Raw genomic sequence first — 14,162 nt, 5'->3', positions numbered from 1 at the left:
CTGTCTTCTGTGATAGCTGCGCAACCTGCATTCGCTCCGTAAGACGGACACGCATTTCCCCTTACTTTTTAGGAGGGAAAAAGTGAGTCTTATAGAGCAAAAGATACGGTATATATTGATGCACTGACACCCTGCCTTCCTGCTGAGTAGCTCAAGGTGGTTGTACGTGGTTCTCCCCCATTTTTTATCCTCTCAGCACTCCTGCAAGCCATAGAGCAGGCATAGGCAAACTCGGCCCTCCAGATGTTTTTGGGACTACAATTCCCATCATCCCTGACCACTGGTCCTGTTAGCTAGGGATGATGGGAGTTGTAGTCCCAAAAACATCTGGAGGGGCGAGTTTTCCTATGCCTGCCATAGAGACAATGACTGGGCCCAAGGTCTCCTTATGAAGATTTGAACCCTGGTCTCTCGGATCCTATTGCCCCATTCAAAACTATTACGCCGCACAGACTGACTTTGTTCCTCTGCAGGATCAAGAGCTTTTCTTCTTCCATGAACTGAGCCCAGGAAGCTGCTTCTTCCTCCCCAAAGGAGCACACATTTACACAACTCTCATGGACTTCATTAAGGTGTGCTCTGCTTCCTAATCCATCGCTTCTCAAATGTTCCAGATCGGCCTGTGCATGACTTACGTGCAAAGGTCAGAGCTGGTCTCTGATGCCACACACTGTTTGAGGCGGACGATCTAAGTTCATCCTTCCCTGGCTAAGTATCAGAAACAGTCCGTAGAATGACAATTGAAGTTGACTTAAAACCCAGTGTTCATTATTGATATACACAATGCGAATATGTTTCCCTGTACAGTGCAGTCAGGCTTTTGTATGGTAAGAACTGGAGAAAATCTGTGTCCTGGACAGGAGAATAGGATGGCCAGTTTGAAAAAGACAGTTTCTGCCACTCTTGCTACATCAGCCTGTTATATGTGAGCAAAGAGATGCAAGCAAACGACCTAATTTCCTATGCAGACTTTATTAAAAGACGAACCACATAGTCAGCCTATTGGAGCGAGTTATAATGTCAGGAGGGACGCAGGTGGCGCTGTGGGTTAAACCACAGAGCCTAGGACTTGCCAATCAGAAGGTCGGCGGTTCGAATCCCCGCGACAGGGTGAGCTCCCGTTGCTCGGTCCCTGCTCCTGCCAACCTAGCAGTTCGAAAGCACGTCAAAGTGCAAGTAGATAAATAGCTACCACTCCAGTGGGAAGGTAAACAGTGTTTCCGTGCGCTGCTCTGGTTCGCCAGAAGCAGCTTAGTCATGCTGGCCACATGACCCGGAAGCTGTACACTGGCTCCCTCGGCCAATAAAGTGAGATGAGCGCCGCGACCCCAGAGTCGGTCACAACTGGACCTAATGGTCAGGGGTCCCTTTACCTTTATAAAGTCAGGAATTAAAAAACAAACGTTTATTATTTTTAATGAGCTGGTGCATGAAGAAAACTAATTTTAAATATATTTTAGCTGTGCTGGGACTGATGCTCCATTTCTTACTTAATTCTCTGCCCCCAACTCCTGGTATCCCCCTTCCTTTTGATTTTTGGTGTCCCAGAGTGAGTATCTCAAGCGCGGCTTCTCTGAGGTGATCACCCCCAACATTTACAACGCGAAGCTGTGGAAAGCGTCTGGCCACTGGCAGCACTATGCCGAGAACATGTTCTCCTTCAGGGTTGAAGATGAGACCTTTGCCCTCAAGCCAATGAACTGCCCTGGCCATTGGTGAGTTATGAATTATTGGGGGGCGCAGGAATGGAGGCCTGGGGGGGGGGTATATTCGGCTTGCCCTTACAGCTCCGTTGATGTGCCTTGAGAGGTAGAAGCAAGTTCCTCTCCCTTTCCTCCACGTAGCCTCATGTTTGGCCACCGCCCCCGATCCTGGAGGGAGCTGCCTCTCCGCTTTGCTGACTTTGGGGTTCTGCACAGAAACGAGCCGTCGGGAGCCCTGACTGGGCTGACGCGGGTGCGCCGGTTCCAGCAGGATGACGCTCACATCTTCTGCGCCATGGATCAGGTGAGGGATGGGGCGATGGCAAGATACAGTGGTACCTCAGGTTACATACACTTCAGGTTACATACGCTTCAGGTTACAGACTCCACTAACCCAGAAATAGTACCTCGGGTTAAGAACTTTGCTTCAGGATGAGAACAGAAATCGTGCTCTGGTGGTGAGGCGGCAGCAGGAGGCCCCATTAGCTAAAGTGGTGCTTCAGGTTAAGAACGGACCTCTGGAATGAATTAAGTACTTAACCAGAGGTGCCACTGTACCTGCATGGCTGAACCCGAAGGCTCCACCTGTCTCTGTTGAAACAGCGCTCTGAGACTTCATTTGTTTTTTTCTCTCTCTTTCCTTTTCTTTCTTCTGCCTTCCTCCTCTTTGTGCCTTTCTTTTTTGGTTGGATTTTTAAAACATTTCTTTTATTTTCGTATATTATAAAAATAGAATTTGTGTTGGGTATAAACTTTGGTATACCTTTTGATGAGTTAAAAGGAAATGTAAAAAATGTAAAAAAAACAACAACATAAAAGTCTTCTGATACCAAATGGGCAAAAACTGGAACATCTTTTAAAGGGGAGGAGGGAATGCCGGGACAAACCAGGAAGGAATGGGATATTATCACCTCTTTTCTTCTCTCTTCCCCCACCCCTCAAATTCAGCTGGAAGGAGAAATTCAAGGCTGCCTGGACTTCCTTCAAGCTGTCTACTCTGTTTTTGGATTCACTTTGCGCTTCTACCTCTCCACCCGCCCCGAAAAATTCCTCGGGGAGCCTCACCTTTGGGATCGGGCCGAGGAGGTAAGAATGAGACCTCCTGCCATTGCCTGTTGTTGTTGTTGTTGTTGTTGTTGTTGTTGTTGTTGTTGTTGTTGTTGTCGTTTAGTCCAGTGTTTCCCAACCTTGTGCCTCCAGCTGTTTTTGGACTACAATTCCCACCATCCCTTGCCACTGGTCTTGCTAGTCAGGGATGATGGGAGTTGTAGTTCAAAAACAGCTGGAGGCACAAGGTTGAGAAACACTGGTTTAGTCGTTTAGTCGTGTCCGACTCTTCGTGACCCCCTGGACCAGAGCACGCCAGGCATTCCTGTCTTCCACTGCCTCCCGCAGTTTGGTCAAACTCATGCTCATAGCTTCGAGAACACTGTCCAGCCATTGCCTAGGATAGCCAATTTTTTCCCCTGCCTGCAAATTGATCAACCTGAGAAGCACTTAAATAGCTTTCAATGTTATGTTTCAATCCATATTCGTGCGGGTTTTATCCCTCGCAGTGATGGGAAGGATTAGCTTTGTGTGTGTTCTCAAAACGCTTCTCTCCCCTTTAAAAATATCCTTTGTTCCACCCTGTTTGCTAGGCAAACATGCCCTGAGGTCCTTTTTCTTCTCAAAGAAGACCTGACCTGACCACCCAGATGGCGGGCGCTTGCCAAGTGGAAAGCAAGCTCAGTTTCCTGACTCCTCCTTTTTCTCTCACCTTCCAGCTGCTGGAAAAAAGCCTCCGAGACTTTGGACAGCCTTGGGAGCTCAATCCTGGGGATGGCGCCTTCTACGGGCCAAAGGTCAGTGAGTGGCCCCGCCTGCCAGAAATCCTGAACCGTAGGAAGAGCCCTGTAGCTGGATGCGGCCAATGGGGACCCACCTAGGCTCTGGTTCCCCCTAACTCTAGAGCTTGTGGGCATCCAGCCAAGCTGAATGTTGCGAAATTCAGAGCTGTTTGAATAAAGTCCTTCTCTGTGCAGTGCAGAGTTAAAACTATGGAACTCTCTCCCACAGGAGGCAGTGATTGCCACCAACTGGGAGGGCTTTAAAATAGGACAGGACAAATTCATGGATGGCTGCTAATCCTGGTGACTCTGCTCTGCTTCCATAGTCATAGAGGCAGCAGTGGTTCTAAATCCCAGTTGCTGAAGACTCCAGGAGGGTAGAGTGTTCTCACTCTACGTGGGGCTGCCCTTGAGACTGACCCAGAAACTCCAGCGGGTGCAGAATGCTGCAGCGAGACTCCTTATGGGGTCTTCGCTGCGAGATCACATTCACCCGGTACTATACCAGCTGCACTGGCTCCCGGTGGAGTACAGGATCAGGTTTAAAGTGCTGGTTTTAACCTTTAAAGCCCTATACGGCCTAGGACCCTCATACCTTCGGGAGCGCCTCTCCTGGTATGTACCACGGAGGACCTTACGGTCTTCAAACAAAAACATCTTGGAGGTCCCGGGCCACAGGGAGCTTAGGCTGGCCTCAACCAGAGCCAGGGCTTTTTCAGCTGTGGCCCTGATCTGGTGGAATGCTCTGTCACAAGAGACTAGGGCCCTGCAGGACTTGACATCTTTCCGCAGGGCCTGCAAGACAGAGCTGTTCCACCAGGCCTTTGGCCAAGGCACAGTCTGACCCCCTCCTTTGGTAATCCTCACAGAACTCTAGCCCAATGGTTGCCATTAATTTGATTTTGAATTGATTTTAGAATGAATTGATTTAGAATGCTGTGTTATTTTTATTGTTGTTAGCTGCTCTGAGCCCGGCTTTGGCTGGGGAGGACGGGATATAAATAAAATTGTTTTATTTATGATGATGATGATGATGATGATGATGTCTGAATCCCGCTTGTGGGTTCTCATTGGGGCATCTGGTTGGCAACTCTAGGAACAAGGTTCTGGACCAAATGGGCCCCCTTTGGCCTGATCCAGAAGGCTCTTCTTATGTGCTTGTGTTCACAGTGAGAACCAAGCCCACTCCTCTCACTTCTGAGTCCTGACGACTGACGTTCAAAAGCTGCCTGCCTCCGACAGTCAAGGCAGATAATGCCCATTAGGGCTGGCAGCCACTGACAGCCTTATCCTCTGTGGATTTTTCTGATCCTCTTTGAACATCACCCAACGGCACTTGCAGGTCAAAGCTAGCTGAGGCACGTAATGGGTCCTGTTCCTCACAGCATTCTCTGTGTTTGCATTTTCCCCCAGGTTGATATTCAGATTAAAGATGCCCTCGGCCGGCACCACCAATGTGCCACCATTCAGCTGGATTTCCAGATGCCCATCCGGTTTGATCTCTCATACGCAAGGTGAGCTCTGCTGCAGGTAGATAGCCAGGGGGCTTCACATACTTGCCACTCTGCTCCTGCCATCCCCTAAAATTCCCAGGTTGCCTTCGAATTTTCATGCAGGGGCATTTAATGAAAAGAAAACGTTTTGGAAACAGAGGGAGCTGTCTCCTGCCATGTCAGGCCATTATGGTCTAAGGGGAAGGCCATAGTTCAGCGGGAGAGCATCTGCTTTCCATGCAAAAGGTCTTATGTTCAATGGCATCTCAAGGTTGGGCAGGATTTCCTTTCCTGAAATCCTGGAGAACTGCTGTCAGTGAGTGCAGACACTTCTGATGTTGATGGGCCAATGGTCTGACTGGGTAGGAGGCAACTTCGAGTCTTCCTCTTGGTTCCCCTGGACACACCTGTAGCTGTCCAGACTACAAGCCCCACCATCCCTGACTGGCTGGAATTTATCCCGATCCTTGGTCTAGGCTGACAAGGCAGAGTTTTCTGTCGGGGGCCTTGAACACCCGTACCCGGACTTGCCTGCCTGGGACCTTCTGCATGCAAAGCAGGTGCTCAACTGCTCAGCTATAGCTATTCCCTCAGAAATAAAGCAAGGTCCCAGTCCTCATGGTTCTGGAAAAAGGGCTGGTTTTCAACAGCATGAAAGGACGCTCAACTCCCTGTCGGCCAGCATAGCTACCAGTTAGAATTCTTATCATTCTTAAGATCCCACCCTTCATCACAAGATCTCAGGGCGGTTCACACAGTAAAAATACAAGGTAAAAACACAAATAAATACAGTCATGCCTCATGTTACGTCCGCTTCATGTGACGTTCTTTCAGGTTATGTCCTGTGGCGACCCAGAAGTACCAGAAAGGGTTATTTCCGGGTTTCGAAGCTCACACATGCGCAGAAGCGCATAATGATGTCATGCACATACACAGAAGTGGCTCTTTTCATGTTGCGAACGGGCCTCCGGAATGGATCCTGTTTGCAACCAGAGGTACCACTGTAGTTAAAATGGTTAAAACTAAAACAAAAAAATAATGGGTACTGTAGCTCACTAACACCTGGAGAGGCACAGGTTTCCATTGTAGCCCTGCGCTAATTGGCAGTGGTTCTGTAAGGTGATGGTGGGGAGCCTTTGGCCCTCAAGATGTTGTTGAACTTCAACTCCCAGCAGCCCCAGCAAGCATGGCCAGTGGCTGGGGATGCTGATGAGGGGAGTTGTAGTTCAGCAATGTCTGGTGAGCCACAGTTTTCCCCACACCTGCTCTAGACAGGAGTGTTTGCCCACCGTCCCTGGAGATGCCATTGGGAATTGACCCGAAGGATGTTCCGCATGCAAAGCAGACTTTCTGCCGCAGAGCTACAGGCTCTTGCATTTTCAGTTCTTGGCTGAAGTGACTCAGATGCACCCGAGTTTCTTTCCAGACCTGCCAGATTGTGCAAGCAAAACATGGAGTAAGTTTTGTGCGAATGAACCTGGCACCGTAGCATGCAAAGCAGATGTTCCACCACTTGGCTTGCACCCTTCGCTCCCCCCTCCCCCCCAAAAAAGCCCTACACTGAGCACAGCACATTGCCATAGTGTTTATAACATCAAGCAAGAAGCTCAGACATGAGTGCGTAACTTCTGAGAGAGCCAACGCAAAATCTCCACGGCGATACCGTCAGAGGAGCCTCATTCTCGGGTCTCTTTGAGTGGAAGGTTCCCTTTTCTCACTCTCTCCCTCTCCCTTCGCTTCCTCACACCCAACTTTCGCAACTGGTCCTTCCCCTACCCAACCCCTGTCTGACCACAGGACAGGGAAAGAGGAACTGCCTAGGAATCTGAAGGCGCCTTTGTTTAGTAGCTTTCTGGAGATTGGTTTACCAGCTGCAGGAGCTAATCTGCAATCTGCGTGGCACCAGCTGTGTGCCAGCTCTAGGTGTCAGACTTGGAAGAATGGGGAAGTGTTTTACCTGCCAGAGGTCTGACTGTAACCTTGTTGTTGGGCAAGCTTTTTTGTGCATCTTGGCAAAGATCCCTCTTAGAAATAAGGAATATCTAGGTGGGGAGACTGGGCCCCTTCAAAGTACTATCTATCATCTATCTATCTATCTATCTATCTATCTATCTATCTATCTATCATCTATCTATCTATCATCTGAAAAAAGCAATTGTCTTAATTTTAAACCACAAAACAGGAGTAACAACACAAGCAGGCAAAAGCAAAAAAAAAGCCCGAAATAAAATTTTGTTCCAGACCTGACGTGGTTTGGTTTGGTTTGGGGAAGGGAGGGGTTGAGATCCTTGTTCACCTTCCCAGCAGAAAGTCAGGAACAGCTGCTAGAATCTGCATGCGAAAGGTCCCAGGTTTTACTGCTGACCTCTCCAGTTAAGTCTGGGAACACCCCCTGCCTGAAACCCTGAAGACCAGATGCTGGACAATGTGGACAAATACTGACCAAGCATCTGACTTGGGTATAAGGCAGCTTTCCTGAGTCAGCCCTTGATTTGGAACCACAAGGACTGGAATATTAGCATTATTTAGTGGTAGGATCACATGCTTTGCATGCAGGTTCAGTTCCAAGTGGCATTGGCAGGAAGGGATGGGAATGTCTCTTGCCTGAAATCCTGGAAGGCTGCTGCCAGTCATTGTAGACGGACCCCAATGATCTGATTCAAGGTATGGCAGCTTCCTTCATTCCTAAACATTTGCCATCTCCTGCCTTCCGCCACAAATCCACAGGGAAGCTACAGGGCCCACCTGAGCAAAGCTTGCACCCCTGGCCTAGATTACGCAAACGCACTCAGCCCACAGCTGCAGGCAGCAGTGCTTCCGAATCCCAGGGGTGAGAGAGCTCTTGTGCTCAGGTCCTGTTTGTGGGGATTCCCACTGGCATCTGATGGCTGACCATGGTGAGAACAGGAGGCCGGACTAGATGGGCCACTGGCCTGATCTAGCAGGGCCCTTCTTACCTTCTTAATTTCCGTCGTTAGCGTTGGGGCAGAAACCAAGGTTAGCTTCACCCAAAAGGATTTCAGGAACTTGGAGCATACACAGCCCTGAGAGTTCGGGTGCTGACTCTGTGTGTTCATGTCTCATACAGCAAAGACAGTGGTTTGGAGGAGAGACCAGTGATGATCCACCGAGCGGTCCTTGGCTCTGTTGAGAGGATGTTGGCTGTCCTGGCAGAGAACTACGGCGGGAAGTGGTGAGTGACCGGAGGGGCTGTGCCGCCGATCTTCCTTGCTGGGTCTCGCCGTGTTGCAGGATGAGGTGGTGAAAGCGACTGCAAGTGGAGGCTGCCAATGTTTGAAAACGTTTCCTCTTGTTCAAATACCTATAGATGAAGTTTGTAAAACAATGCATGGCCTGGGGAAACTGGATAGGGAAAAGTTTTATCTCACGTAATGCTAGAAGCTGTGGACATGCAATGAAGCTGGACAATTCAGGACACAAAAGAAAGTCCTTCTTACTGAACCACATAGTTAAACTATGGAACTCCTTCTTGCAGGACACCAACCTAGATGGCTTTAGAAGAGAAGTAGACAAATTCACGGAGGCAAGAGGGCTATCGATGGCTTCCAGCCATGATGGCTATGCTGCGTCTTCATAGATGGAGTCAATAATAATTTTGAAAACTGGAAACCTTAGGAGGTTGCTTGCAGTTTTCCTGTTGGGGCATCTGGTTGGCTACTTGGAGAACGGGATGCTGGTTTAGGTGGGCCATTGGCCTGATCCTTCCAGTTCTTAAAGGTAAAGGTAAAGGGACCCCTGATCATTAGGTCTAGTCGTGACTGACTCTGGGGTTGCGGCGCTCATCTTGCTTTATTGGCCGAGGGAGCCGGTGTACAGCTTCCGGGTCATGTGGCCAGCATGACTAAGCCGTTTCTGGCAAACCAGAGCAGCGCACGGAAACGCCGTTTACCTTCCCGCCGGAGTGGTACCTATTTATCTACTTGCACTTTGACGTGCTTTGGAACTGCTAGGTTGGCAGGAGCAGGGACCGAGCAACGGGAACTCACCCCGTCACAGGGATTCAAACCGCCGACCTTCTGATCAGCAAGTCCTAGGCTCAGTGGTTTAACCCACAGCGCCACCCGTGTCCCAGTTCTTACGTTCTTATAAATAGGCCGGATCACTCCCTGCTGCTGTGTTTCTACCTGTCAAAGAAAAACCAACAATCGAAATGTCCAACTTTTAAGTGTTAAGCTGGCATTGTCCCTGTGGAGCCAGCTATATACGCTCTCCAAGGTTTATTGTGAACAGAAAATGCCGCAGTGCGGGGGCAAAAGCAGTCAAGGAATCAGAACCGTGGGTTTTTGTGAAGCTGCGAAAGCTGCTGAGTGCCAGCTATAAATCAGTAGATCACCCAGGAAGTGGGAGCTGCAGGAGGGGAAGGGAGAATTAGACTGACTTGAGGGTGTTGTGCTTTCTGCTCTCATTGCAGGCCCTTCTGGCTGTCCCCGTTCCAAATTATGGTGATCCCTGTTGGCCCAGACGTGGAGGACTATGCCTGCAAGGTGAGAGACAAGAAGAATTAGCATGGATCTGCCTGTTCGTTATATTCAAAGCGTTATACACTGTGAAATCATGTAAGGAAACAGAGAAGGGGAGAAATATTAGGTGCGCAATTCAGATTTCTAGGAATTTCAGTGCATTAAAATTTCAGTGCATTTAAAAAAAATACTCTATTCCTCATGGTGTGAAAAGTGTGCCGTAGCAGCTTCTGCTGAAATGTGGGAAAAGCTATAGAGGAGGTCAAGAAAGCCCCCCCTCCCCAATCTATCGTGGGCAGACTTCTGTTTAATTACTTGGCCTCCTTTTAATCACTCCCTGCCGTCCCATGTCCCCTAGTCAAATGTTAAATACTGTTAATAAGTTTCATGAAGTGAAAGGGGTTAAGGCATGCAGATGGAAAGGCCCAGAATTGCTTTGCCACAGAATGTTTAGTGTACACAAATATATATTTTTATAAAGTGTAGCTGCCTTAGAGGGATAGAACTGGGGTGTGTGATTACCAGTAAGAAAGTGAGGAATGGGCAGAGTAGCTGCCTATGAGGCATCACCTGCTCGGAATAGAGAGGGGACTGCAAATACCGTATTTTTCCATGTATAAGATGGTAATTTTTCCTTAGAAATAATAGGCAAAAATTGTAGGTCATCTTATACACGGATAGCAGAGGGGTCCGGGCGATTGGTGGCAGCAACGGTCAGGAGATTGGCAGCGCCAATTGGGTGTGTGATTGGCTGCTGTGGCAAGGCCTGCTGACGATTGGCTGCAGCTGCAGCAATTGGGCGTGTGATTTACGCCAGCGGTGAGGCATGTGTGCAGTCGGCTGTGGTTGCGTCAAGTGGGCAGGTGGGCTTTTGGCAGCGAGCGTGCAGACGATTGGCGGCCGCGCTGATGCGTGCGATTCGTATTTGCTGCCAGGCTGTAGAGCGATTGGCGGTGGTGACCACAACAGAAAAAGCTCAACAATTTTGGGCAATCCCCACGCCCCATTTTTTGCTGCGTTCCAAAAAAATAAGGGTCGTCTTATACATGGGGGCGTGTTATACATGGAAGAATACGGTACCTCCTCTTCTCCCACTGCCTCCTTCCCAGCAGACTGTAGCTGGGTTAACTATTTGACACCTTTCTCATGCACTCTCTCCCTTGTGTTTCAGGTCCACCAGCTCTTCCACCAGGCAGGATTCATGGCAGACATCAGCGCCGACCAAAGCTTGACCCTCAACCGCAAGATCCGAAAAGCCCAGCTGGCCCAGTACAACTTCCAGTTTGGTGAGCTGGCATCCCCGAAAGCCAGTGGCGTAGCGTGGGAGGTGCAGGGGGGCCTGCCGCACCGGGCGCAACATCTGGGGTTAGGGGGCGTAAATCCACGGGTTAGGGGGCGCAAATTACTTGCCTTGCCCCGGGTGCTGACAACCCACGCTATGCCACTGCCGAAAGCGAGTGGGAATAGCCTGCCTTAACCCGGAGTCAGACCAAATTGGTTCATCTAGCTTCAGCATTGTCTACACTGAGTGGCTCCCCATTGTTTCTGGCAGGGGGGAGTCTTTCCCCAGCCGTAGATGGAGGTGCCGGCGAATGAGCCCGGGATCTTCTGCTCTGCCGCTGAGCTACAGCCCTTCCCCATCGTAGGAAGCTACGTTATACCAAGTTGGATCATTGTCGTCCCCCGCAGCTGTCTTAGGTTGATTAAAAGTTTGGGCTTGATCCAAACTTCTTGTAAAGCTGCAGCATCCACAAGGGTGAAGAATAAGCGAAGTCTCTAGAGTGGGCTCAGAATCAAGTTTTGAATTGTTACGCTTTTGGCTATATGCTTGAAAATGTAGGGGCAATTTTTAAAAACAATGGGGAGTTTGGGCAGCCCTGTTTTATGTCCCCTGAAAGCTTGCAATCCATGTAGCCAAGTGGTCTCCTCCAAATCTCCATGTCTCTTCCTGTTTCTTCTCTACTACTGCTTAGAATGAAAGTACTCTTGCATGCAATGTGTAGTTAAACTAAACTGCCTCAGCCCAGTATACCTGAAGGAGCGTCTCCACTCCCATCGTTCTGCCCGGACGCTGAGGTCCAGCGCTGAGGGCCTTCTGGCAGTTCCCTCACTGCGAGAAGCAAAGCTACAGGGAACCAGGCAGAGGGCCTTCTCGGTGGTGGCACCGCCCTGTGGAACGCCCTCCCATCAGATGTCAAAGAGATAAACAACTACCTGACATTTAGAAGACATCTAAATGCAGCCCTGTTCAGGGAAGCTTTTAATGTGTGACATTTTAATGTATTTTTAATCTTTGTTGGAAGCCGCCCAGAGTGGCTAGGGAAACCCAGCCAGTTGGGCAGGGTATAAATAATAAATTATTGTTGTTGAACTCCCTCCCCCAGGAGGTAGTGATGGCCACCAACTTGGATGGCTTCAGAGGAGGATTAGACAAATTCATGGAGGAGGAGGAGACGCCTATTGATAGCTACTAGCCATGATGGAGAGGCTGTGTTGTTCCTCCACAGCTGGACGCAGCAATGCTTCTGAATGCCAATTGCTGGAAAACACAGGGCAGGGGAGTGTTAATCTTGAGCTTGGGTCCTGTTTGCGGGTTTACCACAAGCAACAGGGTGGCCTATGAGAACAGGATGCTGGACTGAGTGGGCCCCTTTTGTCAAATGCAGCAGGCTCTTCCGATGTTCTTATGGGGCCTCCAGTTTCAGAGGCAGACTATTGAGATTACTGGGTTCTTCTGGGCATTTGGCCATGTGAGAACAGGACCCTGGGCCTTGATGGGCCATTGGCCTTACCCAGCAGCCTCCCCTTAATCTTATGTTCTTGCTTCTAGTGGTCGGCCGGAAGGAGAAATCCAACCGCACCGTCAACGTCCGTAGCCGCAACAACCACCAATACGGCGAGCGGGATTTGCACGAGGTGCTGCGCAGGCTCCACGAGTTCCGGGAAGCTCGTGTCATAAATGCTGAAGAGCTCTTCTAAAGGAGAGGTGAGACCCCCATCATCAACTTGCCAGGACATCCGCAAGTAACAGAAACAACAGCAAAAGCTGTGTGTGTGTGTGAATCATTTCACAAGTGTCATGCTTTTGGGGCACCTCAAAGTCATGATACATTTCAAGATCCTTGTTTTCACCAAGTTGCATCGATGCCCCCACAGTTTGGAGACTGAGGTCATCTTATCAAGCAAGGAATCCTTGTTTGCTAGAGCTGAACCGGCCCAGGCCGTACATCAAAGCCTCCCAGCTGCCTTCTTCGAACATCCCTCAAAATCTTGCCATTTTTCTTGGTTGACTGGCAGAGCAGCATGTCCAACAACCAGGCCGCAGGAGAGCAGAACCCGCTTTCTCAGAAAAGCTGTTTGTGGAAACGCATTCTTGGAGGGATGCCAAGTTTCTCTCCAGCCTGTCTTTCACGGTCACCGCATCCCCTTCGGAGGTCCGTAATTAAAATACCTTTTCTTGAGAAATTGCAGCTTGGCTGGCGGTCTCATTGATTGGTTGGCCTTGCTGCGAACTGCTGCATTAGCCCCAGGGGCCTTGGCGGGTCGAGGTCGGGGTCAGGCCAAGTTGTTCTTTTCTAAGGATGCATAAGGTGTGTCTTGCTGACAAGGGATCCCACTGAAACTGGTGCCTAGAGTGGGGGGGGGGGCATTTATCGGCAGGTGTGTGTGCAAATTGCTCAGGTGATTCATCTTTGTCGCAGTTCGTTCCCGGAAAGCTGCGGAGGACCCACAGGTGGGAAGGGAAGAGAGACGCACACACACACCTCTTCACAGGACTGAGTCAACAGCAGCTCGGCTCATAAATTCTACCTTGCCCCCTGCCCCTAATATCCTTTATCAGATGCAAATAGGTCTCTTTAATGGTTATGGGAGTTGATGCATGGAAATAGTTACTCAGGGCCGGCCTGCGTAACATCCCGGTAGCAGGTCCATCGGGGTCTTTTTAGGTACTTACGTTAAGTGCTTTTTAAGTTGTTTTAGTTATTTTTAGTATTTAAGTGGTTTTAGCATTTTGGTATATCAGGGTGGTGCAGCCCACGAGGCTTTTTTTGGTGGCCCTCGGCAACATTCAGGAAAGAACACCTTAAAGCCTTTAAAAATTAAATTTTGTGTGTGTCATGAATTGCTAATGAAAGCGCATGCATCTGTTGGTGTATAAAATTTCTTTACTAGTTAAACCTATTAATTGTGTATATAATTATAAATATTTAATTAAATATATAAATTGTGTACCTTAAATAATATTAAAAACATTGTGAACACTTTTTATTTACGATATGGAAATTTACTTCAGTGTGCGGCCCACAGGTCCTGTGTTGGAAGTACTCTTGAGGCCCACTTGGCATGAAAAGTTGAACTGCCCTGGTCTATCTGTCTGTCTATCTGTGGAACACTAATAATAATGATAATTCACTTTGCCTAATGTTCAGTCTTGCAGCTCTTGTCTTTTAAAGCCCAGGTGACTGTCAGGGGGGAAAAAGATGGAACCAATTCACAGAGGAGAGCTCTATCAAAGACCTTTTAACCATGGTGGTGGCTTAAAATTGAATCTCCCATGCTCAGAGGCAGTCTGCCTTGACATTGATTGATTGATTGATTGATTGATTGATTGATTGATTGCTAAAATACTAGGGGGAAAATATCCCTTGAACGTCA

The 14,162-nt window shown here is 49.0% G+C and overlaps 1 protein-coding gene across 4 annotated transcripts in view; it reads left to right on the top strand.

Moving 5' to 3' along the window:
* Window positions 1-13,755, top strand: part of TARS2 (threonyl-tRNA synthetase 2, mitochondrial) — a 29,835-nt gene extending 16,080 nt beyond the window's left edge. Inside the window, exons 9-19 of one of the 4 annotated variants that reach the window (XM_079958033.1) lie at window positions 474-572; window positions 1,549-1,715; window positions 1,845-2,007; window positions 2,652-2,789; window positions 3,470-3,547; window positions 4,946-5,046; window positions 8,114-8,218; window positions 9,458-9,530; window positions 10,678-10,792; window positions 12,337-12,492; window positions 13,208-13,755. In XM_079958033.1, coding sequence (XP_079814159.1) covers window positions 474-572; window positions 1,549-1,715; window positions 1,845-2,007; window positions 2,652-2,789; window positions 3,470-3,547; window positions 4,946-5,046; window positions 8,114-8,218; window positions 9,458-9,530; window positions 10,678-10,792; window positions 12,337-12,485 — 1,188 coding nt within the window. In that variant the 3' untranslated portion in view covers window positions 12,486-12,492; window positions 13,208-13,755. Of the gene's footprint in view, window positions 1-473; window positions 573-1,548; window positions 1,716-1,844; window positions 2,008-2,651; window positions 2,790-3,469; window positions 3,548-4,945; window positions 5,047-7,332; window positions 7,485-8,113; window positions 8,219-9,457; window positions 9,531-10,677; window positions 10,827-10,973; window positions 11,582-12,336; window positions 12,977-13,207 lie in introns of those variants that run through there. The other 3 variants (XM_079958032.1, XM_079958034.1, XR_013834032.1) reach the window with 3 other exon arrangements.
* Window positions 13,756-14,162: the final 407 nt, after the last annotated feature.

The sequence above is a fragment of the Podarcis cretensis genome (assembly GCF_951804945.1).
Source record: "Podarcis cretensis genome assembly, chromosome: 16".
Lineage (NCBI taxonomy): Eukaryota > Metazoa > Chordata > Lepidosauria > Squamata > Lacertidae > Podarcis > Podarcis cretensis.
The sequence above is the reverse complement of the archived record's forward strand: the minus strand, read 5'-3'. Positions and strand labels throughout refer to the sequence as shown.